General features: G+C 60.0%; 1 protein-coding gene across 1 annotated transcript; it reads right to left on the bottom strand.

Moving 5' to 3' along the window:
* Positions 1 to 10,581: 10,581 nt before the first annotated feature.
* On the bottom strand, positions 10,582 to 11,277 carry CLDN23 (claudin 23; the record flags this gene model as incomplete). The annotated part of the gene is made up of 1 exon (XM_084285942.1): positions 10,582 to 11,277. The coding sequence occupies one exon, from the start codon at positions 11,275 to 11,277 to the stop codon at positions 10,582 to 10,584; it is 696 nt and encodes a 231-aa protein (XP_084142068.1).
* Between the last annotated feature and the right edge of the window lie 16,617 nt (positions 11,278 to 27,894).

Below are 27,894 nucleotides of genomic sequence, written 5' to 3'. Positions count from 1 at the left end.
TCACCGATGGGTTTGGGGTCTGGGGGCTGTCTGGGTAGTCCCTTGTGGCCAGGGGCTGGTGGTGCTGCCTGAAGGGAGCCGGGCAGCCGTGCCGTGGGCTCCCTCCCAGCAGCTGCTGTCGCTGCAGATGTAGACGAGTGCTCCTTGGAGTACAGCCCCTGCAGCCAGCTGTGCAGGAACACGCCGGGATCTTTCAGCTGCTCCTGCCTCCAGGGCTACACGCTGCGCCACGGCACCATCTGCGAGGTGGCAGGTAGGGTGTGCTGGGCTGCCTTGCCCGCCCCGAATCTCGTCCCATTCCCATCCACCTGCTGACACCGTCCCGGCAGACAACTCCACGCAGCTCCTGGTGGCCGTCGGGGAGGACCTGGCTCTTCTGGACGTGCGGACCCAGGCGTACCGACCCCTGCTCTCCACCGAGACCGAGCCCCGTGCCCTGGTGTACGACCTGCTCCGGGAAACCTACTACTGGCTGACGGAAGAGGGTGAACTCTGCGCCCACCACCCGGGGAAAGGAGCACGTCTTCTCTACGCAGGTGCGGAGACACAAAGGTGGTGGGGCTGAGAGCTGGCCTGCCACCCCAGCCCTGCTTTCCTGCAGTGGAAAGGGAAAAGCTGGAGTGTGTGGCCAGGAGCCGAGGCTGTGAGCATTAACCACTGTGTCTCTGCAGATGCTGGGGAGGTGAACAGCATCTCCGTGGACTGGTTCACGGGGCAGCTGTACTGGGCCAGCAGCCACCCCGCGGCCATCTGCGCGGGGCTGGGTGACGGCCGGGGCTACGTCAGGGTGCTGGGGAAGGACGTGGCCCCAGAACAGCTGACAGTGTACCCCGCTGCGAGGTAAGGAGCTGGGGAGGCAGTGCTCGGAGCTGAGGCTGTGCTTTTAGCGTGTGAGGGGGGTTTGGGCAGCCCTGGGGGCACACCAAGAGCTGGGTGCCTGTCCTCAGGTCCCTGTACTGGGTCAACCGTGGGCAGAGGGGCCGCACGGTCATCGCTGCAGCCGGCATGGACGGCTCGAACCGCCGGGAGCTCACGGTGGTGTCGATGGAGGAGCCTGTGGGGCTGAGCCTGGACTACGTGGCCGGCAGGCTGTACTGGATCAGCGAGTACAAGGAGGTAGGGACGGGGGGCGGCAGGGCTCAGCCCCGCCACGAGCTGCGAGGTGGCGAGGCGGGGCTGGGAAGGGCGGCCCCGCTTCCCCCTGAGGCACGGGGTGCCCCTGTGGCACGGGGTGCCCGTGCCGAGGCGTGCCACGTGGCGGCTGTGCCCCGTCCCCAGTCCATCGAGACGCTGCGGGTGGATGGCAGCGGGCGCCACTCCTTCCCCTCCGTCCTGCGGAGCCACGCCGAGCCGCTGGGCCTGGCCGTCTTCGAGAGCCGCTTCTTCTGGGCCGACGGCACCGAGCTGGTGTCCGCCAGCAGGGCCTCTCCCCAGGAGCACGCCGTGCTGCTGCGGGCCCCCGTCTCGGCCTTCACGGTGCTGCACGTGCTGCAGCAGCCTCCACGTGAGTACTGCGCCGGGCAGCCCGCCCGTGGGTGCGGGGAGAAGCGCGAGGGGTGGCAGCTGCCCGAGCTCCTCGTGTCCCCTTTGCTCCCAGGGGATACCGCTGCCTGTGCGCCGGGTCTGTGCAGCCACCTCTGCCTCCTGTCCCCCGTGCACTCCCGGGGCTACCAGTGCGCCTGCCCGGAGGGCCTCTACCTCCTGCCCTCGGGGAAGTGTGCAGGTGAGCAGGGCTGCAGGCTGCCTCCCTGCCTTGGGGCGCTTCGGGGAGGGCCCTGGGGAGCCCTTCCTGGTGCTGTGCCCCATGCAGGGAGGGAAACGAGGAGCTGTCTGCACCCTGGGGAGGGGATGGTGACACTGGAGCCACGCTGACACGCTGTCCTTGTGCCCCACAGAGCTGTCCATCGCCTACTCCTCAGGGAAAGCCATCTCCCTGGTGCAGGTGGGCCCCGGGCCACGCAGCCGACGAGTGCAGCAGTGGTGGGAGCCCCTCCAGCTGCAGGACGTGGACTGGCAGAGGTCGGTGCTCTACGGGACGGACGACCGCGGGACCCTGCTGCGCCTCGTGGGGCACGCCGGGAGGAGAGAAACCATCGAGACCAGGCTGCCAGGTGAGACCCCGTGGGGTGCCGGAGCCCCCCAGAGCTCCCGGAGATGCGAGGCTCTTCTGCCAGAGAGCTCTGCAGTCCCTTGGTGCCCACGCTGGGGCTGTGCCCTGGCTGTAGGGACAGGGGGGGAACCCAGGCGGAGGAGCTGGGCCGTGGGGCAGCCCCATAACTGCTTGCTTGCCTCTTGCCAAGTCTGCTCTGCCCGCGTGGACGTCCGCTCGGGGAGCCTGTACTGGCTGGCGTGTAACCGGAGGGACATCGGGGTGACCCAGGCGCCCAACATGACCTCGCACGTCCTGCACCGCGCCCGCAGCAGCATCCAGCACCTCTTCTTGGACTGGCAGCGGGGGGCTCTGTACTGGCTGGCTCCTGGGCAGCCCCTGCAGCAGCTCAGCCTGGCGGGGGGTGACCCACGGGATGCCTGGAACGAGACCTGGCCTGGAGAGCTGCCCGTGGCCATGGACAGCAGGGCCTTCACCCTGCTCTGGAGCTCAGACGTGGGTGAGTGCTGGAGAAATCTGGAGCAGAGGGGGGTTGCTGTAGAGGCAGGAGCGACCAGTGATGCTCTCTGCATGCAGCAGGTCCCTGCCTGGGCAGTGAGATGCTCGTGGGACAGGCTTTGTCCCACGGGTGGGCTCCTGTCCTCAGCCATGGGGCCCCTGCCATAACTAGGGGCTGTGGGGGCACAGGGTGGGCCACAAGGGGTGCCGGCAAACCCCAGGTCCAAAACATCCCCTCTGCCTGCAGGCCTGAGGGCGCTGAGCCTGACCAAACGGCAAGCGGTCACCCTGGCGCCCAGCTGGCCCCATGGCCTTGTGGCTGCCTTCGAGCCCTACCTGGTGTCTGTTAACAAGACGTCTCTGCTGCTCTGGGACCGGCGGACGCTGGCCCTCGTGCTGGCCGTGCCAGCAGAAGGCGTGCAGGGAGCGGTGGCCTTCGTGGAGCTGGAGCTGCCTGCAGGTGAGAGGGGCTGGGGCCAGCAGGGTGCCTGGTGAGGCTGGGTGGCCCGAGCAGGGGCAGTGCCGGGGTGCAGGGGGCATCTGGGCTGCTCCTGGACGTGCCTGGAGCGTGGGCAGCCCCAAATCCAGGCTCGTGTTCCAGTGCCAACGAGCAGAGGGCCTGCCCTGCCGCTCCATCCGCCCGTGACCGCCGCGTCGAGGACGAGCACGAGCCCTGCCTCGAGGACAAGCCCGGCCACCACCTCCACCACACCACCTCCGCCACGCAAGACGACCACCGCTGCGCCTCCCACCACAGCGCCAACCACCTCCAGCACGTCCACGCCGGCCAAAACCACCCCTGCACCAACCACCACCACCACCAGCACCACCACGTCCACCCCAACCACCACCTCTGCACCCGCCACCACCCAAACAACATCAACCAAGGTCCCCTCCGTGCGGTCACCCACCACGAGGAGCTCCACCACCACCACCACCACCACCACGAGGAGCACCACCCTGTCCGTGCCACCCCAGCCCGCTGCCCCACGGCTAACCACGAGCACGCAGCACCCGCCCAGCCCTGCACGCCCCCTCCCCGCCGCCCCCCACCTCTCCTGCCCTCGCACGCACGTGCCCTGCCGGGACGGCACCGAGTGCGTGGCGCAGGAGTACGTGTGTGACGGGGAGAGGGACTGTGCGGACGGCTCTGACGAGGACGGCTGTGCCCAGCTCTGCGACACCCCAGGTAGGAGCCTTTTTCCCTGAGCAGACGGGTGGCTGAGTGCCAAGAGTGCTGGTGGGGCGTTTTCAGTCACCGGGGGGTGCTGGCACCCTGCCCGGCACGGCTCCTCATCTCCCCAGGGGCCTTCCACTGCGTGAGCGGCTCCACGTGCGTCGGGGCGGGCGAGCGGTGCGACGGGGTGCCGCAGTGCCCCGACGCCTCGGACGAGGTGGGCTGCTGGAGCCCCACGCCGGACTGCGCCCTGCGCTGCGACGCCGCCACCCGCTGCGTCCCCGAGAGCTGGCTGTGCGACGGCCACGCCGACTGCCTGGACCACGCCGACGAGCAGCGCTGCGGTGAGACCCCCGGCGGGGCGGCACGGGGGTGGTTTGGGGTTCAGCTTTGGGTTCCCTCTTTCTCATCCGTCCCCCTCTCCCCCCGGCAGCGCCCAAGGAGTGCAGCCCAGCCGAGTTCCCCTGCCGCAGCGGGCAGTGCGTGGCCCTGTCCCTGCGCTGTGACGGGGACCGGGACTGCCGGGATGGCTCGGACGAGGAGGGCTGCGCGGTGCCGCGGCCCCTGCTGTGCCGCGAGGGCGAGGTGGCGTGTCCCCGCAGCAGGCAGTGCGTGCCACAGGCCTGGCGCTGTGACGGGGCCGCCGACTGCGAGGACGGCACGGATGAGGAGGTGGGAGTGAGCTGGGGACCCCCTGCCCCAATTCCTTGGGGGCTGGTGGCACCGCTCACCCCATCCCTTGCTCCCACAGGACTGTCCCCAGGAGGAAGGGCCGTGCCGTGACCAGCAGTGGGGCTGCTCCCGGGACCACGAGTGCGTCCCCAGCGCCTGGCGGTGCGACGGAGAGGCGGACTGCAGGGATGGCAGCGACGAGGCCAGCTGTGAGCAACGCGCTGCGTGTCCCCTTCGTGTCCCCCCGCAGGCAGCGGGCCCTGCTCTGCGCTGAGGGGAAGGGTCCTGTGTGCAGAGCCCCCTCCCAGCACCGCTGGTGGCTCCAGGCCCTTGCTGGGTGTTGTCCCCATGGGGCTGGTGGCCTCGGCGTTAGGATATCCTGAGGGCAGGCTGCTGGCACAGCTCTGGGCATTGCTGCCACGCGTCCTGGGCACCCTGCGGGCACAGCTCAGCTCGCCCTGGGCACGTGGAACTAGTGGACGAGGCTCAGGGCAGCTTCCCCCTGTGTGTCCCCGCAGGCCAGCCCGCCCCGTGTCCAAGCCACGAGTACCCCTGCGGGCTGGGGGTCTGCCTCAACGTCTCCCTGGTGTGCAGCGGGCAGCAGGACTGCGTGAACGGCTCAGATGAGGGGGGAAACTGCTCCCTGCCCTGCCAGCTACGCTGCTCACAACTCTGCCACCCCTCTCCCCTTGGCCCTGTGAGTGCCAGCAGCCCTCACCCGGGGGCTCGCACTGCTCTGCTGCCCTGTCCCGGCTGCAGGAGGAGCCCCACGCTCACCTCTTTCCCCACAGCGATGCTACTGCGCCCCCGGCTATCGGCTGGCCGAGGACGGCCTGACCTGCGTGGACATAGACGAGTGCACCGAGTGGGGTGAGCGAGCCTGCAGCCAGACCTGCCTCAACGCTCCGGGGTCCTACAGCTGCAGCTGCCTCCCTGGCTACCTGCTGGAGCCCGACGGCCGCGTCTGCAAGCTGGGTGGTAAGCACAGGGGTCTGCAAGCATCAGGGGGGGCGTGCTGTGCCCCAGAGGGCTCTGCCGTGTTTCCCGGGGCTGTGGGGCCACCAGGGGCTGAGGGAGCTCTGTGTCACCCCCAGGACCCGAGCCCGTGCTGCTGGTGGCCGTGCAATCAGAGGTGCTGTCCTACGGCCTGCGGAGCGGGCGCGAGGAGGTGCTGCTGGCCACCGACAAGGAGCGCGTCGTCTTCTCCCTCGACTATGACCCGGTGGAGAGGAAAGTTTTCTGGATGGACCTGGCCACGGAGAGCATCAGCTGGCAGGGCCTCGACTCGGGCAAGAAGGGCACGTTGGTGAAAGGTAGGCTGTGGCTGCCCTGTGTCTGTGCAGTCCCTAGGATGCAGCTGCACCAGGCTGCGTCCCCTCGCATGCAGAGGTGCTGGGGGGAGCCTGAGCTCCTGGGGTGCTGGAGACCCAGCCTGGGAGCATTTTGCCCCCAGCATTTTGCCCTCTGGGTGCTGACTCCTGGGCACGTCGCAGGGGTGAGGTCAGACTGCATCGCTGTGGACTGGCTCGGGAGGAACCTGTACTGGACGGACGGGGCAGCGGGGCAGGTGCTGGCCACCCGGCTGGGGGCTGCCTGGCGAGGGAAACCAGAGTACACCGTGGTGCTGGATGGAGACATGGACCAGCCCCACTCCCTGGTGCTCCAACCTTTAGCAGGGTAAGTTTGGGGTAGGAGGACTCGGAGACCTTCTTGCCAGCCCTGCCCTGGCCCGTTTTCCCCCTGCAGAAGCAGGCAGTGGGATGGGGGAGAGTTGGGATGGCTTCACCTGGGTGCTGTATGACTGGGGAAGAGGAACCCCAGGCACCTGCCCCTGCCTCAGGCAGAGCTCTTAGCACACCCCTGATGGAAAGGGGTACAGTACAGCATCCCTGTGCTGTCCTCCTCCCACCAGGGTGCTGTACTGGTCCGAGGTGGGGAGCCTCCCCCGCCTGATGGAGGCCACCATGGACGGGAGCCGGCGGCGCGTGCTGCTGGCCCAGGGGCTGGGCTGGCCCACGGCGCTGGCCCTTGACCTCCCCGCCTCGAGGATCTTCTGGCTGGATGAGAAACTGAGCAGCCTGGGATCCGCACGCCTGGATGGCACGGACGTGAGGGTACGTGCTGGGTGCTACAGGGCTGGGTCGGGTGCCAGGGGCTGTTCTAAAAACCCCTCTACTCCTCCAGGTGCTGCAGCTGGGCTGGGTCCGGAGCCCCTTTGCCGCAGCAGTGTGCGAGGGGCAGCTCTACTGGTCGGAGAGGAAGACGTGGTTGGTGCTGCGGGTGGACAAGGCTGCTGGCAAGAACAGGACCGTGCTGCTTAAGCGGCACGGGCAGCCCCATGGCCTCCAGGTACCTACCCCAGAGACCCCAAACCCTGCTGCACCCGCTCTGCTCAGGCACAGGGCGTGGAAGCACTGTGAGCCGTGGTCCTTGGGGTGCTGATCCCTGTGCTCAGGAGTCGCCAGCTCTCTGGTGGAGCTGCGAGGCCCCGCTCGGGTTGTGGGGCTGAGCCTGCCTTGCCCTACAGGTGATGCACCCAGCCCTGCGCCCGGCGGTCCCCAACCCGTGCGCGGCACGTGGCTGCTCCCACCTGTGCCTGCTGAGCGCCCGGCACTCCGGGCAGTGCCGCTGCCCTGCCGGGCTGACCCTGGCTGCCGATGAGACCACCTGCCTGCCCCTCCACGACTCAGCCTTCGCCCTCCTCGCATCACCAGCAGCCGTGATGCAGGTACCTGCAGGGCCAGGCCGGGGGGGCTGCTCCCCTCGCCGCTTTTTTGGGAGCGGGGTCCCCGTCCCAGCGCTGTCTCCTTCCCTCAGGTCTACCTGAAGGATCTGCCCACGACAGCCACATCCCAAGGCCTCCCTCCGCACCGGGCCCTGCCGCTGGCCAAGGTGGGGCGCCTGACTGCTGTCGACTACATGGTGAAGGACAAGAGCCTGTATTTCGCCGAGGCGGGGGGCGACTCCATCGGGCTGCTGCGCCTGAAGGACTCGGGCCGGCTCTCCTGGCAGCGGGCGGTGGCCGTGGAGGGCTCGGTGTCCTCCCTGGCCCTGGACTGGCTGAGTGGAAACCTCTACTGGCTCGGGGGGCAGCCGGCCAGCCTCCAGGTGGCTGCACCCGGCGGGCGCTGGGCCCTGGAGCTGCTCAGCGAGGGGCTGCAGGGGGCTGCCTGGCTGGCCCTGTGCCCTCGCGCCTCCACCATGTGCTTCGTCACCGTGGCGGGGAGGCGAGGGCCGGGAAACGTGGTGGAGTGCGCGGCCATGGACGGCAGCGGCCGCAGGGTGCTCTGGAGGAGAGCCCGGTCCCCTGCCGGCCTCGCCTTCGGGGGTGCCGGCACCAGGCTGTACTGGGCAGACCGGGGTGAGTCTGGGGTCGACCTAGGGTGCTGTGGGAGCTGGGGGGGACTCGGTGCAGCCCCAAAGGGCAGCCCTAAGCCATGGTGTCCCCCCTGTCTGTGCCCGCAGAGAGGGGTGCGATCGGCAGCATCGAGCTGGACGGCTCCCACTTCCGAGTGGTGCGGGAGGGGCTGCACGGCCTCTCGCTCTTTGCCATCGGAGACGGCTTTCTGCTCTGGACCACGGCCTCCACGAATGGTGAGTCCATCTGGGATGCACTTCAGCTCCTCCTGCTGCCCCGGGACTCGGGGTCTCTGCCAGTCCCAGTGGGATACCGGGTACAGGGCAGGCTGGAGGAGCCCCACACCTCTGTGGGAGGAGGCGGAGGGGTGCTGAAGCCGCTGTGTGTCCCCAGGCTCCAGCAAGGTCTGGCACAGCCGTCTGGAGCAGGCCAAGAGCTGGTGGTTCCCCATGGAGCAGGAGCTGGTAGCCTTGAGGATTTACAGCCAGATCTCACAAGAAGGTGGGTCTGGGGCTGCCCCAGCCTCTGGTGCGTGGGGCACCGAGTGAGGCCCTGCTAACTCCTGCTGTCCCGGCAGGCACCCACGGCTGTGCGAAGAGCAACGGGGGCTGCAGCCAGCTCTGCCTGCCCACCCCCTCGGGGCGGCAGTGCCGCTGTGCCCTGGGGTACCGCCTGGTGCGCGGGGTGAGCTGCGTGCTGGCCCCGCCGTGCCCGGCCCCGCTGCGGGCTTGTGCTGACCTCCAGAGCTGCATCTCCGGAGAGCAGCTCTGCGACGGGCACCCCGACTGTGCTGACGGCTCCGATGAATCGGGCTGTAAGTGCCCACCCCCTGCCGGGGCACCTCGGTGTCTCCTTTGGCTGGGAAGGGGGCTCTCACCCGGCTCTGTGCTCGCTCCTCCAGGCCCCTCTGTGGAGCCGAAGACGCAGGTTCCCGCGGTGGTGGCACCCTCAGGCATCTCCCACGCGGAAGAGGAGAAACCAGCCGTGCCCTCAGCCGCCCCTGCGCCTCGGCAGCCCGTCCCCAGCCTGCCTGCAGCCCCCGGGGAGCACCGAGAGCCCTTCCTGGTAACCCCCAACACCGAGGAGGTGCTGGGGGCTGTGCCCTGCAGCAGCGAGACGTGCAACCTGCGCGGGGACTGCGCCATCGAGGCCGGGCGGGTGACCTGCCACTGCGCCCTGGGCTACCGCGGGGACTACTGCGAGGAGGCCGAGGTGCAGCCGGTGGCAGGACCCATCGCCCTGGGGGTGGCCGTGCTCCTGCTGCTGGCCGCCGCTGCCGTGGGGGCCCTGGCCTACATGCGGAGGCAGGACAGGCGGAGGAGGTGAGCTGTGGGGTTGGAGAGGGGCCCGGGGGCAGAGCGGAGTCTGGTGCGCCCCTCTGCCACGTGGGAAGCTGCAGTGAACCCAGCAGGACAGTGACAAATGTTGAGATCCTGCTCCACCTTGAAGGCAGGGCTCTGTCGCTCTCAGATGCTTTATTTGCTCTCCGCAGGACCTCGAGCACCGCTTCCACCCGCGTGCTCACCCTGTACCACCGTGAAAGCGACCCCGAGGAAGAGGACGAGGAGGAGGAAGAGCTTCCCCCCAAAAGCGACACCTTTGTGAACGAAGCTTATGACGGGAAAGAGGTGAGCAGCGTGCGGAGTGGGCCTTGCTCTGAACCCTCCTGACAGCCTGGCTTGCCCTGGGGCTCCTCCAGATACACCTCAGGCCCAGCTGAGGCGAGAGAGGAGCAGGATGCGGGGATGCCAGGAGGCTGAGCTGATGGAGGGGCTGTCCCGCTCCTCCTGTGGCCAGAAGCCCCGTGCCGAGGTGTGGGTGGGCCCAGGGATGCTGGTGTAGATCCATCCTGGATGCATTAATCTGTTGTCTCTGCAGGAGCTGCCAGCCGCGCTTGGGAAGGGACCGCCTCGCCCCGCTCCTGTATTTCCATAAAGGAACATGGTGCAGCAGCTCTGGTGCCGTGGTGCTTTGTGTTTGGGGGAGCAGAGCGTGCTCAGGGCTCTGTTGGGGTGGGAAAATGGCCAAAAGAGCTCTGCGAGCAGCCTGGCTGGGTTCAGCTCAGCCCCGTTACGTTACGCAGGCTGGTGGGTGGGATTTTATGGTGCAGTCCTGGCCCCTTGGGTGTCCCTTACAAACCAGTGCAGCCAGTTCTGCTGCCTTGCACCAGCCTCACGGTGGGAAGCAAAATCTAGGCAATTTTTCCCCAGAGTGGCTGTGCTTTGGAGGAAGGAGAAACCTCCTCCTGAGCCCGTTTTAACCACGGGAGAGGAGTCCTTGAGGAAGGCGGCTGTAAAAGCCACCTGTCCTCCCGCAGACCTTCCCTCCCCGCTCCAGGTGAAGCTCAGGGGAGCAGGGTTGGTCGTGCCCCTGGCTCTCAGCCCAGCCTGCCTGGCAGAAAGCCCGTAACTACCCCACGGCACGGACCTGTTCCTCTTCATTTATTTTCATGTTTACACAGCCCTGAGCTGAGCGGAGGTGTGGGAGGCGCTCCCCTCCCCTCTCCCCCACCCTGCAGGCTGTGCAGTTGTAAGCAGCCTCCTGCTCGTGGGAGAACACCCTGAAACGCCGCACGGTGCAGGGCCGGGATCACACAAAGCCCAGCTTTGGCACAGTCACGAAGCCTGGAGCGGGGCAGCCTTTTGAGGAGGCTGCAGGGATTCAGGCTGGGTCCTTGTTGAGGTGCCCCGGAGCCCGGGGAGGCAGCAGCCAGCACCCTTCCCAGCACCAGGCAGGGCAGTGCCCGCTGCTCTCCCCGTGCTGGGGCTACAGGTCGGAGTCACAAGGCAGGGTGCTCTTCCAGGGCCGCCCGTCTCGCTCGTCCTCCAGCACGTCCCAGGGGTTGCTGTAGCTGGTGGAGGGTGGCCCGGGCTCCCGCGTAGGGCCGGGGGGATATTTGGGGGCCCTGCGCTTCTTGCAGCAGCAGTGGAAGCTGAGGGTGAGGGCCAGCCCCCCCAGGATCTCCAGGCAGCTCCCCAGGTAGCTCAGCACCAAGCTGTAACCCACAGCCAGCGTGCTGCCGGTCACTGCGGGCAGTGCCCACAGCTCGTGGGTGTACCAGGACACGGGGAGGAGGCTCAGCAGCCCCGAGAGGAGCAGCACCAGCCCCGCTGCCCCAGCCACCGGGTGCCGGGGCTCCTCCTGCCAGCAGCGCACCCCCAGGGTGGCCACCAGCAAGCCCAGCAGGGTGAGCACCAGCGAGCTGGGCATCAGCCCTCGGGCCACCTGCACGGGCACCTCCTTGAAGTAGCCCAGCTCGTCGGCCTGCCCGCAGAGGCGCTGGTGGCTGCTCTGCCTCTCGCTGCACAGCTCCCAGATGCCCTGCTCGAAGACCAGGTCGGAGGGCTGCTCGGGGACGAGGCTCACCTGCCTCCAGCTGGGCGTCATCGTGCCTACCAGTGTCAGCAGCAGCCCGCAGGGGCACAGCACCAGGCCCACGATCATCGCCTTCGGTGTCCTCATGCTCGGAGAGGTGGGGGGGTGCTGCCCAAATTCAGCTCCCGCTCGCCGGAGGGAGGGAGATCAGCGCGGGCTCCGTGCCCGTGGGGTTTATCCCGCGACACGGGGCCGTGCTGCGGGAGGTGCTGGCAGCAGGAGGAAGTGCAGGCAGGGAGGAGCCGGGGGCAGGCAGCAGAGCTGGGCAGCACCCAGGCAGCACAGGGGGGGCAGCACCCTCCGGCAGCACCCTGCAGCAGCACGGCGGGGCTGCGGCACCGCAGGAGCCACCAAGGCATTGCTCTCCGCTCTGTCCTCGCAGGTAGAGGGGCTGGGAGGCCAGAGGCAGGAGCCGGTTGATGGAAATCATTCATTAAAATGCAATTGCGACTCTAGTTGTAATCGGTAAGGACGCTGTGTGGTCCTCTGCTGGCCCAAGAGACCTTCCCAGCCCCTTCGTCTCCTCGCTTACCCTCCCAGCAAGCATCTCCCTGCACGTCAGGGACCCGTTCCTGAGCTTGGTCCTGCTCAGAGGCACACCCGCAGGTGGTGGTGGCAGCCCAGCTCCCAGCAGGAAAAGTTCCTGGGATGTCCCTTTGGGGCAACTGTGGGTAAGTCAGCACTTTTCAAGGTTCCCTACGTGGGCTTTTGCACCCCAAAAAATCACTGGTTTTGTGCGTCTCCCAGTTTCGCTGAATTTCTGCCGGTCACGCTGGGTCCAAAAGAGGGCAGCATCCTCTCTGGATTAATTTGGGATGATCGATCCTAGCTGAGCAGGAGGGCTGGCTGCACGCCTTCCCCACAGCATCCTTGCTGTGAGCGCGTGGCCTCGGCTGCCTCAGGGTTGCCCGACAGCCACAGGAGCCCTTTGGTCTGTGGGGCAGAGCATTTGGGGAGCTGATGGCGGGGCTATTAACCCCTGCTCAAGCAGGGTCAGTTAGAGCATGTTGCAAATTTTGAATATCCCCAGAGAAGGAGACTCCACAGCCTTTTGGGACAGCCTGTCCCAGTGCTCCGCCACCCTCAGGAGCTGTCGGTCCAACCAACGTGCCAAACACTGGCTGCCTGATGTGTCACCTCATGAGGCTGCCTTCTGCCACGGGACCTCTGTCCCCTGATCAAGCAGGCTCTGAAATCACCCAAAATTTCCTAATCCTGACCCTTTCAGGAGGTTGGTTTTCTCTCGTTCGCCCAGCCCCTCTCCCTGAATGCCCCCCACAGGCCTGGCCTCAGAAGGTGGGCGCTGCTTGGCTACCCTGTCCTGTGAGGATACGTAGGTGCTGGGCCCCTTGGGCTTTGCAATTAAGTGCAGGTTTAACAGCCTGGGCCCTCCTGTTTTGTTCTTAATGCCCAGCAGCGCTTTGGGCTGGCGCCCAGGCTCCCGATCTCTGGGTAACAATGAGATTAGGTGATGTGGCCCCGATGCTCGATGACCTGCCCTGAGTAAGCCCAGGGAAGGAAATGGGATTAACAGAGCTGTTTCCCACTCTTCCTACGGCGTTACAGATTGTTCATTTCTTCCCCTTTTGGTTTTTAATGAAGCGGTGTGAAAGGCCATTCAAAGCCGAGGCTGGCCCTTCCTAGCTCTGGGGAAGCATTCAAAGCCATCTGGTCTCGGAGATAAAATGGGCTGGCTGAAGTGGCCTTCCTTCCCACGTTTCCCCAGCTGCTGGGTGGGGAGAGCTACCTTACTTGGTGTTTTCTACTCCTCCAAGGACGTAGTTTTCCCTACCTTGGCAAAGCCATCGCGATGGAAACTTTACCCAGGCCTGGTTGAGTAGGCTTGCGACCTTTTTTTTTTTTTCACCCCCACTTTGTAAATCGAAGTACCAGCAGGAGGCCTTGAGCTAACAGGAAGGGGAAGAGAGCTGGGGTAGGATGGTCAGAGCTTGTGCCCGGTTCCAAGGAGGAAAATAAAATAATAATAATAACTTAAAAAAAAAAAAATAAATGGACAGGCTACTGAGTGCCAAGTTGCTGCTTCCAGCCACACGTACCCTGCGTCGTTGAAGGCTGCGGATGCATTTGAGGCAAGAGGGCTGTGATCATCAAGAGCAAAAGCCTGTGACCAGACTCCCAGGCCCAGCTGAGCTTTTAAGAAGCGATCCCGGAGGGGAGGAGAGTCCTCCTGCACAAAGGCAGCCCTGTGCTGGCTGAATTCGTGGCACGGAGAACAGCGGGGCACGCGCTCGCGAGGGGGCTGCTCCCACCCCCTTCCTGCCGCGCTGCAGGGCTTGCCTTCAGGAGCAGCAGGATCTCTCAGCATCCTGTTTGCCGTGCTGGGAACAGCCAGGGCCGGGGCTGTTTAGGGGGAGCCTGCAGCTGGCAATTCCTGTTTGTGTCCTGCCGAGCGTGGGGCTCCACATCTGCCCTACGCCGCGGGGCTGCAAGGCCGGAGGGGGCACCGGGCCCAGCTCAGCGCCTGTGTCCCAGGGTCTTGAATGTCTGCACAGCATCGTGCTGCCCGCACGTGGTGTGGGTTATGCTGTACCTGAGCCCAGGCCCTATGTTCTTTGCTCTCTCTTTCTCTCTCTTTTTAATGGCGAAGCTCCCTTAGCCCCTGCCTGCTGAAGGAGAAGGGGCTGGATGGGAACAGGAGCTGGGGGTGCTTGGGGGTGGCAATTTCCTCCAGCCCAGCTCTTTGGCCAGGACCACCGTCCACTTGCATTTACCTCTGTGCTGAAGCCCTGAATCCTCACAGAGTGGAAGCAAGGCAGGGTGCCTTTAACACCCTGTGCTGGCTTGTTCAGGCCTGGTTGCCTAAGCCTGTCCCCAGTCTCCATCTCCCACAGAAGTCTCCTTTAGCAGGTGTCCAGGTTGGAGGACCTGGTCTGGACAGCTCCATTTTTCCGCTTTTTCTTCCAGAATTCGGTGTGAGATTAGGATTCCCCATCATCTCAGCCATAACTTTGAGCCATGGCCCCAGCAGCATGTGAGAGCAGCCAGGCCGTGCTCTGCTCTGTGCAAAGAGCTGCAGCTGCAATGGGTCCAGCTCCTGGCTTCCTCCCTGGGCACAGTGCTCTTTGACGTGCAGCCCGGTGCCCCAGCTCTCCAGCCCTTGGGCTGTGTCTTCTGGGAGCAGATTTATCGGCTTCTCATTTGCCTGCCACCCTCCAGGCTGGACGTGGCAGTCGTCAGACTGCGCGTTAGGGGGTTATCAGAGACCAGAAGCTGTGCTGGGCATGCACAGGGCTTGCAAGTCCTGTGCTGGTAGATCCCCCTCCAGGGCTGTGACCTAGCAGCGGTTTTACTACACTCAGACCATGGCCTGTAGGAGGCCTGTCTGTTTCCCTCAGACCCCAAACGCAGCGTGAGGGAGCTGCATGCAACCACGCAGCCTGGGGACGGCATCCTGCGGTGCCTGCAGAGAGCAGCAGATCTCAGTTCCACTCCTGGGAATGGGTTGTTGAAAGTATTATTAGATGCCCCCCAGCTATTCACTCATCTGTTCACTCCCTTTCCAAGCTGCTGTATTTAGACTTGTAGATTTCCCAGAGTATCTTCTGAGAATCTTTGCTTTCGGTTCAGAAAGTGATGCGAAAAGCATTTTTGAAACTGTTTCTATCTGACTCAATCCTAAAGCGGCTGAGAGGGATTTGGTCTCGAAGCCCTTGTTTTTCTGGGTTTCCAGGATGCGACCCTTTTCAGACGGAGAGAAGAGAGCTGTGTGAGCTGTGGCTGGCTGTGGAAACTGCATGTTTGTCCAGCTCCTGGGCTACAGATCCCAGAGCAAAAGGCAGTGCCAGTGCCCGTGGGCACTAAACGTGTTGCAACCAGCAAGGTGAAAGCAGTACTTTGTAACGAGGTTCATCTACCTACTGTAAATGTGACTCACCTGCACGTACTTTGCTCTTTCCTTGGGCTAAAAGGCCAGAATCCAGTGCAGAGCTAGTTTATGACTGTGCCTTTGCATATTTCCAAGGAGTCTGGGCAGCTCCGTGCTGGTCAGACTTCTGGGTGTTTGACCCAAAAGACCTGCTTAAACCTTTCCTCTTAAAAAAAGCCCTGGGAAGGAGACAGCTTCGTCCAATGCCTGTGCTAGTGACTGAGGAGCAGCAGGACCTCTGGTCTTCGGGATTATTATTTTTTTCTGACATTGCACAGGAAAAGGACAGGGCCTTTGTCATGACTGTAGGAAAACCCCCCGCTGTATTTGCAAACTACACGGACGTTTTGACCTGGAAGGATAGTTTTGTCTTGCTGCCACGTTACTTGCTGGCCAGAACACTGTAGGATTTTGCTCCGCAGGAGGATCCTGGCCACTGCTCAGGATAGCACGGGACTCTTCCAGGTTGGTCAGGGAGATTCTGCAAGTGAAAGAGAAACAGTTTTCTGTCTGTGTGTCAGATCCACTCGGCACAGCACACCTTCGGTGTGTGCGATACCATCAACACAAGCTTTCAAGGAAACCAGCACTCCAGTGGAGACAAAACGAATTGATTTTGGCACAGAAATGCCAGCTGAAACCACTAGCTGCAGAGCATGCATAAGCAGCTCTTGGGTGTAAACTGTCCCCTGATGCAGGACTGGCCCACAGCAGCAATGCCAAAGCACGTCCCTCCTCATCTTCTTCGTCCCATCAGAAGGTCACTATAAACCTTAGAAATCCCCAAAGGGGTGAGCCCTTCTGGGGTGGTGAGTGTTTATGTGTTGCAGCAGTCTGATTTAAGCAGATCTGCTTCCCATCACTGGTGCGGTGCCACTGTGCCATCGCAGTGTGGGGCATTAACACAAGGCTGGAGGCAGTCAGCAAGGCAGAAAGTGAGGGAGACATCAAGCCAAAAGCACAGGAACGTGCGTTTACCAGCAGGGAAACAAAGGAGGAAAGGAGATGTCCTGGAGCAACGTCAGCTTCAAAGGAGCATCAAGCAGGAGTACCGAGACAAAACAGTTCAGAACTGTGTGTGACACCCAGCGCTTTGCTAGACAATAGCAATAAATTAGCCGTGCTCATCAAAGCTTTGTCGTGAAGGAAGGCATGGAAAACTGCCAGACAGCTTGGGAGAGCAGGCTGCAAGGGGGAGGTGTCTCTGGCAAGGCAGAGCCTGGCATTGCTCTTACACAGCTCCCGAGGCATCTACAAGGGCTTAACTGAGCTACTGCACAGGGAGAAGACCCTGGACAGTGCTGGGCACTGGCTGGATGGCAAAGAAACCAGAGAGCCCAGTGATCTCCTGTGGGGACACAATGGTTCCCATCCTCTCATGATGTTCACTGGATGTGGTGGCTTGGGAGATAGGAGAGGGCTTTGCTGGCAGCGTTGGCCTGTGCCAGAGATAGGAATTTCTCACTGGTCTGTCTGTGGTGGCCAGGTGTTGGCAGCTGGCTGCAGAGATGCCCTTGTCTGGGGCTGACTGCTGCTCACTGGGCACAGCATCCTTTGGGGGTCATCTCCCTCTGAAGTGGGCACAGGCTGCAGACTACATGCCACATGGATAATTGACACCCAACATCACTCCCAGCCCACTGGAGTTTCGTTAAAGCAAAGCATGGGAGAGCAGCTGGCCAGATGCTTGGATAAGAAGGAGGGGAGCAGGTAGACACAGCAGTCATGGACAGGGTGAAGCTGTGGTGAACCATCTCCAGCCACTAAGTCTGAACACCTCTGGGGCACCAGTTTGGTCCCTGACACTTAGTGAGCAATGGGAATAGAGCTGTAAGCATCCTTACACTGTATGACAAGCACGCTGAATGATTTTCTGCCTCATCACTGAAAGAAATTGAAATGGTGTAGTATGGAGTGGTTCTTGTCTGCTTCCTAGCTCGTATATTAGCCCTAAGTGACTGCATTAGTCCTGCATGTTAATTTTCCAGGCACTGAACAGTGGATCTATAGCTTGCATTAAATTCTTTTAAACACAGGACGCTGTGCTCATCCTTTGCCATTGCCTTGGTCCTGCTCCAGCCCTCCAGCAGTTCTTGGAGAGCATGACTTGAGAACTGGAGGTGGCTCCTCCTCTGATAATGGGTGTTGCTACAGCTCGTACACGTTTCACCTAGCTAAAAGTTCGTGAACCTCTCCTTTCGCAATCCTGGCCCATTTCCAGACCCCTTTTCTGCTCATCATCATGGCTAAATGCCGGGGCAAGGGTTTGGCTTAGTAACTGTAGGTGCTTGAGAGAGACTGCAGAGTTTCAGCTAGTTATCTGTTCATCTTGGTGGTTGGCAGAGGGCAGTGGATCCTTTCAGTGGGTTATGCGCCTCCGGATTTGACTTTCATGTGAAGGTTAAGCACAAGAAAGACAGCGGTGTCATAAGTTTCTCTCATTTGCTTTCCTCAAATGAGCAATAGTGATGGTCCCACCTGCCCCTTGGTCCTTCCTCTTCACCCCCAAAAGGTTGCTTCTCAGGTCCATCGCTGGCTTTTCAGCATCTCAGCTGTCTTCCCATGGGTAGGTGGTCATTGTCAAGGCGAACACTGAGCACAGAGCCAGCTGATTCATCAGGGTATAGCTACAAAGTTTGCCCCGGGATGTAGGAAAGGCCATCGGGCTGCACTGCAAAGCCCTGTGTTTTCTGCTCATCTTCTTTCTGTGACAAATGCTTGACTAGATTAAGGTGAGAAGCTTGTGGTGAGGATACTCTCAGTTGGCACTGAGTTCTTTGCTCCCTCCTTCATCCTCCAGGCCCTGACATTCATCTGGCCTGCCCAAAGTAACCTGTGGGTACTTGAGACCCCTACTATCCTGTTAAATACTCCTGGCAGCTGTAGCAGTGAGCAAATTATTGTACAAAATTATTGTATTCCCCATCTTTTGGAGACGACCAGGATCATCCAGGCAGCACCAGTGAAGCCTTACCACGAGCTGCCTGGCACGGATGGCTTGCTGGGTGTGTTTTGGGAGGGCATGAGGAGGTACCACACGGCCTGGACTTCCACTCCAGCCTTTGGGAGATGGAGCAAGGGGCTCTCTCCCAAGACACTCCCCAAACACGGCAGGAGAGAAACCTTTTTTATTTTTTATTTTTTTTTTTTATTTTTATTTTTTTCCAGGAAGCTCACTGCAGGTTTGGGAAAGAGTTTTAGTTTACAGCCTGGCCCCCAATAAACATTTGCATGCCTTTGCCCACTGCTGCCGACGCTCTTCCCTCAGCCCTCTGATTCACCCGGGCCTGCCTTGTCTTTGCACGCCGGTGACGCCCGGGGAGCTGGGCAGTTACCAGAAGGCAGTGAATCACCTGAAACATCCGCTAACCTCATTCTGCAGGAGCTCGCTCCACTCACGGGACAAATTCCAGCTCCTGGCTCATTTGTCCGATGCCACTCTTGAAAGGCTGAATCTTATCTCTGCAAAGACAGCCCCTGGGAGAGGGGATAGCACAGAAACATACCATGTATCTTCCCACCCCACCACGACTTTTTCTGCTCTACGCCAAAAGCCAATGAGTACTAATACCAAGGTGCTGTGCCCGATGCACATCACAGCCCGGCACAGTACTTTGGCATTGCAGCATTTCAGGCAGCAACCAGGCTGGTGTCTCGTGTCCCTGCCCTGTTTTGGTGCTGATGGGACCCTCACTACAGCCCGCACCAGTCTTCTCCATAGGCGAGGCCCCTTCTGTGATGAGGGGTCTGGGAATGGTAAACCCAGATACACCAACTATAGTCCAAGGAGTCCTGCAAGTTTGCTGGAGGCCAGGAGATTTCCATATGCCTGTGCATTTTGGGCACAGCAGGAGAAAATATTGTGGTCACCATGGACCTTGGGTCCTCCTACATGGGAACCTTCCTGCGGGCGCTGGAAGAAGCACAACAGGCTCTGGTCAGCATGGCTCTACCTTCTCCTACCCACGTGTCTCCTTGGACCATTGCTCATCACAGAGACTTCAGGCCACAAGAGGCTTTCTGGAGGTGCATCTTCCAGCCAGCCTGGGCTCCAACATCCAGGCAGTTAGCTCTGCCACGCTGCTGGAGGAGCTGTCCCCAGAGGTGGGGACTGCCCGGTAAACCAAATGGCTCTGCACAGCCGGACTCAAGCCGCCAGTGCACCCTGCTGAGAGGAGCGAGAGCTTCAGAAGGTGGCTTTCAAATGTAAAGGGTGTGAGCACGTGGAAACTCTGACGTTTCCCTGCAGACATGCTCACGGGTGTGTCGGCTGCTCTCAAGGTGTGGCTGTTATCTAACTGAGTTTTGCTGTTTTCTTTTATTACGCTCAGGACATAATTTGCATTCAGCTGTCTCCAGTCTCCTGTGGCTGCCGCCTTTCAGGAGCAGCAGGCCCCAGGGAAGCAGATAGCTCACCATCTCACCTCCTCCTGCAACCGAGGGAGCACAGACTGGGCCCAAGCTTTGTCCTCAGCCCAAATCCCTTGCTGACATGTTTCTAGAGGGTGGCACAGTCCTGTTGCATGGCTGGTGACTGTCCTTAAGCAAGCCTGCTGGAGGTGGCATGGTGCCTCTGCCATCTCTGGGCTAATTCTGGCAAGTCGATTTCACTTCCCGGTTGATTTCATTTCCCACTTGACTTTGAGAGCTCTCCTTCAGAAAATGTCCTAGGAGACACGCCTGCCAAACCTCTTGCCAATACGGCTCATCTCTGAGATCCGCTGACTTTCTGCAGATGAAATCCTCCTTTGGGGCTTCTCAGGGACAACCTAGGGCAGGGTCCTATCTGCACGTGTTCCCCACTGACAGCCAGGCCAGGGGCATCAGCTGCACTTCTCTGAATAGCCACAAACACGCAGGGGGTGTGTGAGCAGATGCTGGTTCTCCCAAGTGAAGGCCTCTGGTGTCTGCAGGGAGATGTGGCAGCCGTAAAGAGGGGAACGTCCTCTCTGGGTGTGAGAAATGACCCCAAGGTTAATATCAGGTTGATTCCTCTCCGTAGGTAGCCCCAGGCTCCAAATCTAACCTCCAAAAATCATAATAATAATTTAATATAAACCTGGGGCTGGCTGTGATTTGCATTTACATTTTCAAGGAAGGTGTTCCTGCACTGGAGAATGGGCAGAGGAGAGCCAAACTGCTGCAGTACCCCTAGGGGCCTTACCTGCTCTACCCTCCTTTCAAAGGGCTTTACCCTTCATTTTTTAGTGGCACAAGGCACAGAGGGCTGCTGCCTGCACCTCCAGCAGCAAAATGGATGAGGGCCTTCTGTCAGCTGAGCTCACGGGGGCTTCCAAAGCCCTTCTTGAAGTTTCCCCCCCTCTGCCCATGCTACCTCATCCTGCTCATTCATATCCTAGCACTACTTTCTTGTACACTGTTGTTTTTTTCATCTCCCTTTTGTTTACCTGTCCTGGACATAGAGGAGTCCTTGGGTGCTATCAGCATCTCTTTCTGTTTGGGCTAACGCCCGTGTTTTGCCTGATTTTCATACTTCTCCTACCAACACAGCCACTCTGGGTGCAGGGACCTCTCCCCTGCTTTCCAGCCCCTTAAATCATAGCTGGGGGTGCACCCCTGGTGTGGCCTGCGATGCAGCCAGAGGTCCAGGACACCTTTCCCCATGGGGGTGTGCACAGAAGGGCAGCTCAGTGGGTGCCCCATGGGTGCTGCCCCCCGTGGCTCCAGCCCTGTCCAGCCCCAGTCCTCCCAGTGCCTCCCATACAGCCCACTGGGACCAGGCCGCGCTCATCCCTGGGGGGAAACGCTGCTTGGAGGCTTGCTGCCTTCCCCGAGTCGTGTCAAAATCTGTCCCAAATATTCTCTTTGAAGCTCTTCGCGCAGCGCCGAAGCGCTCTCGCCTTCAAAGAGGCTGCCGGAGACAGGCAGGCTGCTTGAAAGGCGCTCGGGCGGCCTCGCGTCACGTTCAGGCCGCATTAAAATTTCACCACGCTGCTTGCACACCTCAGATGAAACACGGTTCCCCCTGAAAAGCATCTGAGGCTGAGAGAGGGAGAACGTGTGCGAGAAAGGATTTTTTTATTTTATTTTTTTTCTATTTTTTTGAAAGGGATTATTAATGCACGGGGATGCTTTGGTGTGTGCGAGAGGCCCTGAACGGCAGCTCCGTGCTGATGTTCCCTGTGCTGGTGAACAGCGAGGGGTGCAGCCGCTGCGGGGCGAGCAGGGCATGAGGGGCTGCTCCGGGGGGGATGCTCCTGGCTGGGAAAAGGACGTGGGAACCAAGGGAGGTGGGTGCTGGCTGCCTCTGGAGAGGCAGTTTCGGGTGGTGAGCTCAACGCCTGCCTCCGTTCGGGAGCCTGCAACCCTCTGCAAGTCTTTTCTTGACGCGCACACAATTAAAAAGAGGGCGTGGGGGGAAGACGGAGAAAGCAAACACCTCCGCCGGCTCCGGGTCTGGCCGCCGCAGCTGCTCACCTAAGGCAGTCCTGGCGGGGGGCAGTTTCACCCAGGGAAAATCATCGTGCTGGGCTGCCCGCAGGTCGCAGTGTGGGATCTGCCTCCAGCCCTGGGCACACAGGGCCTTCCTCCCTCTCCTGTCCGGGCACACAGAGGTGTTTTACCACGGGCTGCGGTCCCCCTTTTGCTGCTCCCCAAACCAAGTGTTTATTTCTTTATACTGAAGCTAAAACGTGCCATTTTTCTGACTTAAAAGGAAGCAAAGGTGCATATGGGCACTGTGACCCCTGCCACCTCTCCCTCTGTCCCACTCGGTTCGCTGCAGCGATGCCCCCCAGCCGGTATCGACGCCTGTCACCCTGCTGACAGCGCGAGAGACAAACGCCGGTTTGCCTTGGCCAGAAAACTTGCCTTGCAAAGAAAAAAGCCAGCTCAGGGCTTTTCACTTGGAGAGAAAGAGAACAAGAAGAATAGACTTGAAAGCAAATTCCCATGGTTTTGTTTTTGCTTTTTTTTTTTTTTTTTCTTCTTTTTTTTTGCTTTGGGTGAGAGCTTTTCCCACGCTCCATTGGAAGGCGTGCAAGGAGCAAATGCTCCCTGGTTCCCGTAAATACTGAAAGCCACCGAGCAGCAAGGGAGAGAGGCAAAAATCAGCAGTCTGCTCTTCCCGTGGCAGTGACTTTTCCAGACCCAGCTATGTTTTCTGAGTGTGCCCAGAGCATCGGCCAAGGGGCTGCACCGAAACGAGACAGGGTGGCGGGTGCTGCCCCCAGCAGCGCTGCTCAGCAGCTCGGAGGCTGCTTTGTGAGGAGAATTTGGAAGAGTCTGGGGGGTTTGTTGCCCTGGCTTGCATCTGGTTAGGTGCTTGACAGTGTTCACCTGGCACAGGTCAAGGGCCTTCAGCTGGCTCTGCCAGAGCTGTTCTCTCCAGCAAGTCTGGGGCTCCGTGGTTCCTGCACCAGTTGCTTTGTCTGAAGCTCATCACCCTTTCCTTGAACTGACTCCTGCCTTCAGAGGAGTGAAAAAAAGAAGCCTGTGCTCTGCACTTCGGCTATGCAAAACCCCTCTGTGCGTGGGAGAGCTTGCCCATGCAGCTCGCGCCCCTGGAACCGGTTCACCGGCTCTGCAAGCAGAGGCCTGTCTCTGGCGAGGCCGGCGGCAGCTCCCCGCTGCACGAGGGGCTGTGTGTCTTTGAACTGCCCCCAGAAAGCCGACGAGAGACACGAGGATAGCTTTTGGAGCTGAGGAGCCAGCTGAGGCTGGGGATGCTTGGCAGGTCCTTCCTAGGGCGGCCGGGCAGCTCTGTCCTGCGGGGTGCCCCAGCTGCCTGGTGAGCCCCCACTTCTCACAGCTGGCCAAGAAAAGAGCATCCAGGACACCTAAAGCCCCACTGTAGGTTCCCGATTTTAAGCAAAGCAGTGGGATCCTATCACTGGCACATCTCAGCTCCTCGCCGTCGATGAGAACCTGGCTCCTTCCCGCTCCCCTTCCACTTGTCTTTGGTCTCGCTTGCAGTCCTGCTGACGAGCTCCGCAGCCTGCACGCGCCCCTATCTGCTCCCACGATCTCCCTTTGTTTGGCTGCCAGCTTTCTGCACCTGCGTGCACGTATGCTCTCGCTCCCTGCTGGGGTTCGTCCTTCCCTCTCCCCGATACGGGCAGGAAAGCAGGTTTTAGCTGGGTCCGGGGTCAGGGCAAAGGCAAGTGTTCCCACTGCTGCCCAGTGGCTGCTGTGGGTGGGATGGGGGGCACAAACTGCTGGCAGCTTGGTTATTTGCAGGTGGAGCGTCAATTGCCCTGTGAGCAGCCCGCAGCCATCCAGTGATGATGGGCAAAGTGGTGCCAAGGGCCCGTGGGGTTAACGCCGGACAGGCAGTGCGTGCTCTGCTCCCCTGGCTGCCACGGTGGCCAAGTCCTGGTCTTCATATGTCAACGTGGGCTGCCAGTGTTCCCCAGGGACAGGAGGAGAGGGAATCCGAACCGAAGGGACCAGCCCGAGGGCATCCCCTTTCCAGGAGCCAAAGCAGCAGCCGGAGCAGGACCCGAGGCAGGCTCTCCTCCCAGGGGACTGCTGCACGGCTGGGAGGAGAAGATGCTACGGCACAGCTTCGCTTTTGGCAAGCAGGGACCGAATCACTAAAATCTTATCTGATTTACACTCATTCTCTTGAGCTTTTGTAGAGGCAGGAGAGGGGCTAGAACAGCTGTGGATGTCGCTGGGCGCAGCGCACAAAGCCCGCTTGTTATCAGCGCTGTCATATGCCTCCGCGCCCCCTCCCCCTGCCCGGTCCCACCACCGAGGCTGTGTCCCGAAAAGCACGAAGCGAGCATCCCTCAAAGGGGCTATTATCCCCGATTTCTTAGCAGCCACTGTTGCCCTTCGCCACGGAGAAGCGGCGCGGTGCCTGTTGCTGATGGGCATGCTGATTCGTGGCCCTCCGCTGTGGTGGGGCAGAGGGGGAGGAAGGGAGACGGGCAGCTGCCTTTAGGGAAGAGATGTTCACATGGGCTTCCAAAAAAAACTAAAAAAAGCCCACATGCAGGAAAGAAGGCGACCAGCTGAGCAGCCAGGGGCATGGCAAAGCAACCAGCGTTGGAAGCAGGAGAAGGCTTGGGGTACGCAGAGAGGCAGTGTCCAGGGTGGGCACGTCAAACCTGGTGGCCAGGTGGAAGCCCCAGCACGTCAGGGGCACTGTTGTTTTTTAAGTCCCCTGGAGGAAAAAGCACTGTGGACACAAGCTGGTTTTGCTGGCTATGAGAGATTTCATTTCATTTCATTTCATTTCATTCTGACCACAGGGAAACTCTCTATCAATTTATACTTTTTTTTTTTTTTTTGTTCTCCTCTTCTCGGGGGTCGTGCCTGCAGACCCTATGGGCCTGAAGCCTCTCCTGTGCCCTCAGGGTTTCTCCAGGCCTCGCTGCTGACGCAGCGCGCTGGAAACAATACGCTGGAAGAAATATGGCTGGCCAGGACACACGGTCACATCTCAGCAGGCTTTGTATACTGATTTCCACTTGAGAGGGCCTTTTTATTGCGAGTTTTCTTGGCCATTGGTAAAATACCTAAACGAACAATGATGAACACTCTATTGGAGGAGCTCTGGGAGTTTGCAGCCACCCAAAAAGCTGCCGTTCTTGATCTCAGACCTTGAAGAACAAATTTTTTTGGGGGGAATCTTTGAGGATACACTGTTTTCCAGCTCCTGGCAGCACTGGGACATCTCAACCCAGCCGTCTTGGCAGGAGGGGCTCATGGGCAAGGCTGCGAGGTCAAAGCACCCGTGTCCCCAGGTGTCCCCAGGTGTCTGGCCACAGCGGTGCAGCTGATTTTCATAGCTGATTTCCCCCCCAGCACATTGCTGTGCTAGAGGTTTGTCGTGATTAATGCGTTTTGGAGAGCTAATTTACCCATTTGATGGGGTGCCCTGGGATGCTGCGTGCAAACAGCACAGCAGATTGTGAACAAACGAGTGGTTAAGGACAAGCAGGAGGTGTGCTAGGTGGATTTCTTTACAGCAATGTTAAGGCAAATGAAGCAGAGGAGCCCTGTGTTTTTCTGCCTTTCTGCTTATTGTGGGTTTTCCTGGCTATTTTAATACCTGATCAGAGTAAGGGCTGAGAGCAGAAGCAAAGAGCAGGCCTGGCCAGCCGGGGTGTCTGTGAACAGAAAGGTTTGCAACCTGTGGCACTGCCAAAATCCCCCGAAGTGGAAGGATTCACTGGGCTGATCGGCTCCTGGGAGGGTAATTATTTCCCATGATGAGTGCTGTGCATATCTCCTGCTTCAGTTTTTCTATTCAGGGACTTGGATTTCTGGTTGGAAGACGGTTTACATTTTTATTCTGCTATTTTGTCCCAAAATGCATGTCACTTGGGATCCTTTGTTGTACTAAACAAGAGGTGGCTTTAGCAAGGACCTGAGTTCAGGCCCTGAACAGAGACAAGAACTTCCTTTTTTTTTTATTATAATTTTTAAGCTTTTTTTTTTTTTTTCCCCTCTTTTTTCTTTTTTTTTTTCTTCCTCTTCTTTTTTTTTTTTTCCCTCTTTCTTCTTTTTTTTTCTTGTTTCCTTTTGTTTGTTTTTTCTTTTTTCCCTCTTTTTTCCTTTTGTTCCCTTTTTCTTTTATTTCTCCCTCTTTTTTCCTCTTCTTTCTTTTTATTTTTTTCTTTTTCCTTTTTTTTAATTTGTTTTTCCTTTTCTTTTATTTTTTTCCTTTTTTTTTTTTCATTTTCTTTTTTTTTTTTTTTAATTTTTTTTCCTTTTCTTTTCTCTCTCTCTCTCTTTTTTTTTTTTTTTTTTCCTCTTTCTTTTTCTTTCCCTCCCCCAGCTTCAGCTGAACCAGACTCTCAAAACCACCCAGCCCAGCGAGCGGCTGGGGGCACACCTCTCCATTTCCCACCCCCCCTGAAGCACACCCCAAACCCTACGGGGACCCAAACCTCCCCCACCTCCCTCTCCGTGACCCCACCCTCCCCGAGCCGGCAGGAATTTAGGATCTCCCGAGGACACCGGCCCCATTTCGGCCCCGGGGATCCACCCGCAGGTGCGCGCACGGGGGGTGCGCGCCGGTGCCACGCGTGGGTGCCCGGGGCGCTCCGTGCCGGGGGCGCGGCCCCGTGGGGGCGGCCCCGTGGGCGGTCCGAGGCGGGGCTCCCGCTGCCCCCTGCCCACGCGGGGCCGCGCTCGCCACTCGCCCGGTGGCCACCGGAGCCGGAGCCGGGCGGCAGCAGGGAGCCGAGCCCGGTGCGCCCCCCCCAGCATCCACGGGAGGCCGGTGAGAGCCGTGGGGCCGGGAGCGGGCGGTGCCGGGGCTGGGGGGGGGAAGCTCCGGGCGGAGCCCCCCGGGACAAAGCCGGGCTGGGAGAGACCCCGCCGGGGCCGGGAGGGGGTCGGGGGGGCGAGCCGGAGCCCTCCGCTGCCAGCTCCCGGGGGGAGCCCCGGGGAAGTTTCCGCAGCCCCCCGGGGGGGTTTGGCCGGGGGGATGCGCCTGCTGCTCCCCCTGCGCAGGGGGGGCTACGGGCTGAGAAGGGCGCCTGGCAGCGCCAGCCATTCAGCCAGCAGCGAGGAGAGTTTTTTCTGGCTCCTGCCCCTCCTTTCTTCCCTTGGATATATATTTTTATTTTATTTATTTATTTATTTATGTATTGCTGGCTCTCATCAGGACGCTTGGTAAACTTTGGGCATTGTTGGCGTGGCTGTCTTCCCAATTTTCCCCGTGGCATTAAGCATCCCTGCATTTCCACATTTTCATTTTTTTTTTCCCCCCAGTCAGGTTGATAAAACTAATATCGGGCCATTTGGATCATCCCCCCGGCTCAGCGACCAGCCCAAACCCGCTGGCAGTGCCCTGCTCGGTTAAGGGCTGGATGCTGTGTGCTAAATCTGAAGGAAAACAAAGCAGGAGCACTGTAGTATCTTTGAAGATGATTTTCTTGCAAATATTGTTCATCTTGGGGGTGTTGGGGTATGTCCGAGAGTGATTTGCTCTCCTTTGGTGAATTTGGAGTCTGAAAATCCATGGAAAAAACTGTCTAAAAGAGTCTCTTCTCTGAAATAGCGAGGCATCCTTTTATCTTATTTATGAATCCCACTGCTGTTGCTCTTCTTGCTGCTCTGTCATAAAACAGTTCCTAATTTATCGGCCTGCCAGTCTGCAGGTACTGATGCCTCATGTGATCGAAGCCTCCCTTCCCAAAGCTGGTGTCTGATGCTTGCAGGTCAGTGGCTCTTCCCCCGTTTACTTGGTCCCACTCAAGCTCCTACAAGCTTCCACCCCTTTAACTTTGCCTTTGTGGTGACCTGAAATTGGTTATATGGGGAAGAAATGGGTTATATGGCTCTGCAGAACGATACAGGGGAGTCGTGCGCAGGGTCACCTGTAGCAGCTGGCTGCAGTTTTCCTCCCCTTGTTGCACTTTCTGATCTGCTCTTCCCTAATCCCCTGCGCTTTGTGGGAGTCATTGTCTGAAGTATCTCCAAAGTTGTTAGCTGCAGATAGCTACCGGCTGAGTGCAATCAGATCTGGCTGTGCGGGGAGGGAGGGCACAGGAATGCAGGAATGTCTTGGTCCTGGGGCATTTCCTCCTGGGGAAGGAAGATGGGAAGGCATCCTTGTGTGTTAGTAATCCAAGAGCAAAGCTCTTCTCCCCTTGCAAACAATGAATCACTTCAGCGAGCTGACACTGTTATTTGTGGCTCCTGGCAAAGCAGATAAGAGCTTTTCTGCCAGGCACTTGCTCAAATCAGTGCCAGCCCCAGACTTGCTGCCTGCCTTTCTCCGTGGCGGTGGGTGGGAGAGGTGCCTTTGTGTACGACTGCAGTGATCACGGCGGTGTCTCCGGGAGAAGGAAAGCTGCTGCTGGTCCCTTTGGCTACACAGTCACCAAGTCTGGTGC

This window comes from Netta rufina (assembly GCF_964035555.1).
Source record: "Netta rufina genome assembly, chromosome: 4".
Lineage (NCBI taxonomy): Eukaryota > Metazoa > Chordata > Aves > Anseriformes > Anatidae > Netta > Netta rufina.
This window is presented reverse-complemented; position numbering and strand designations above follow the sequence as displayed.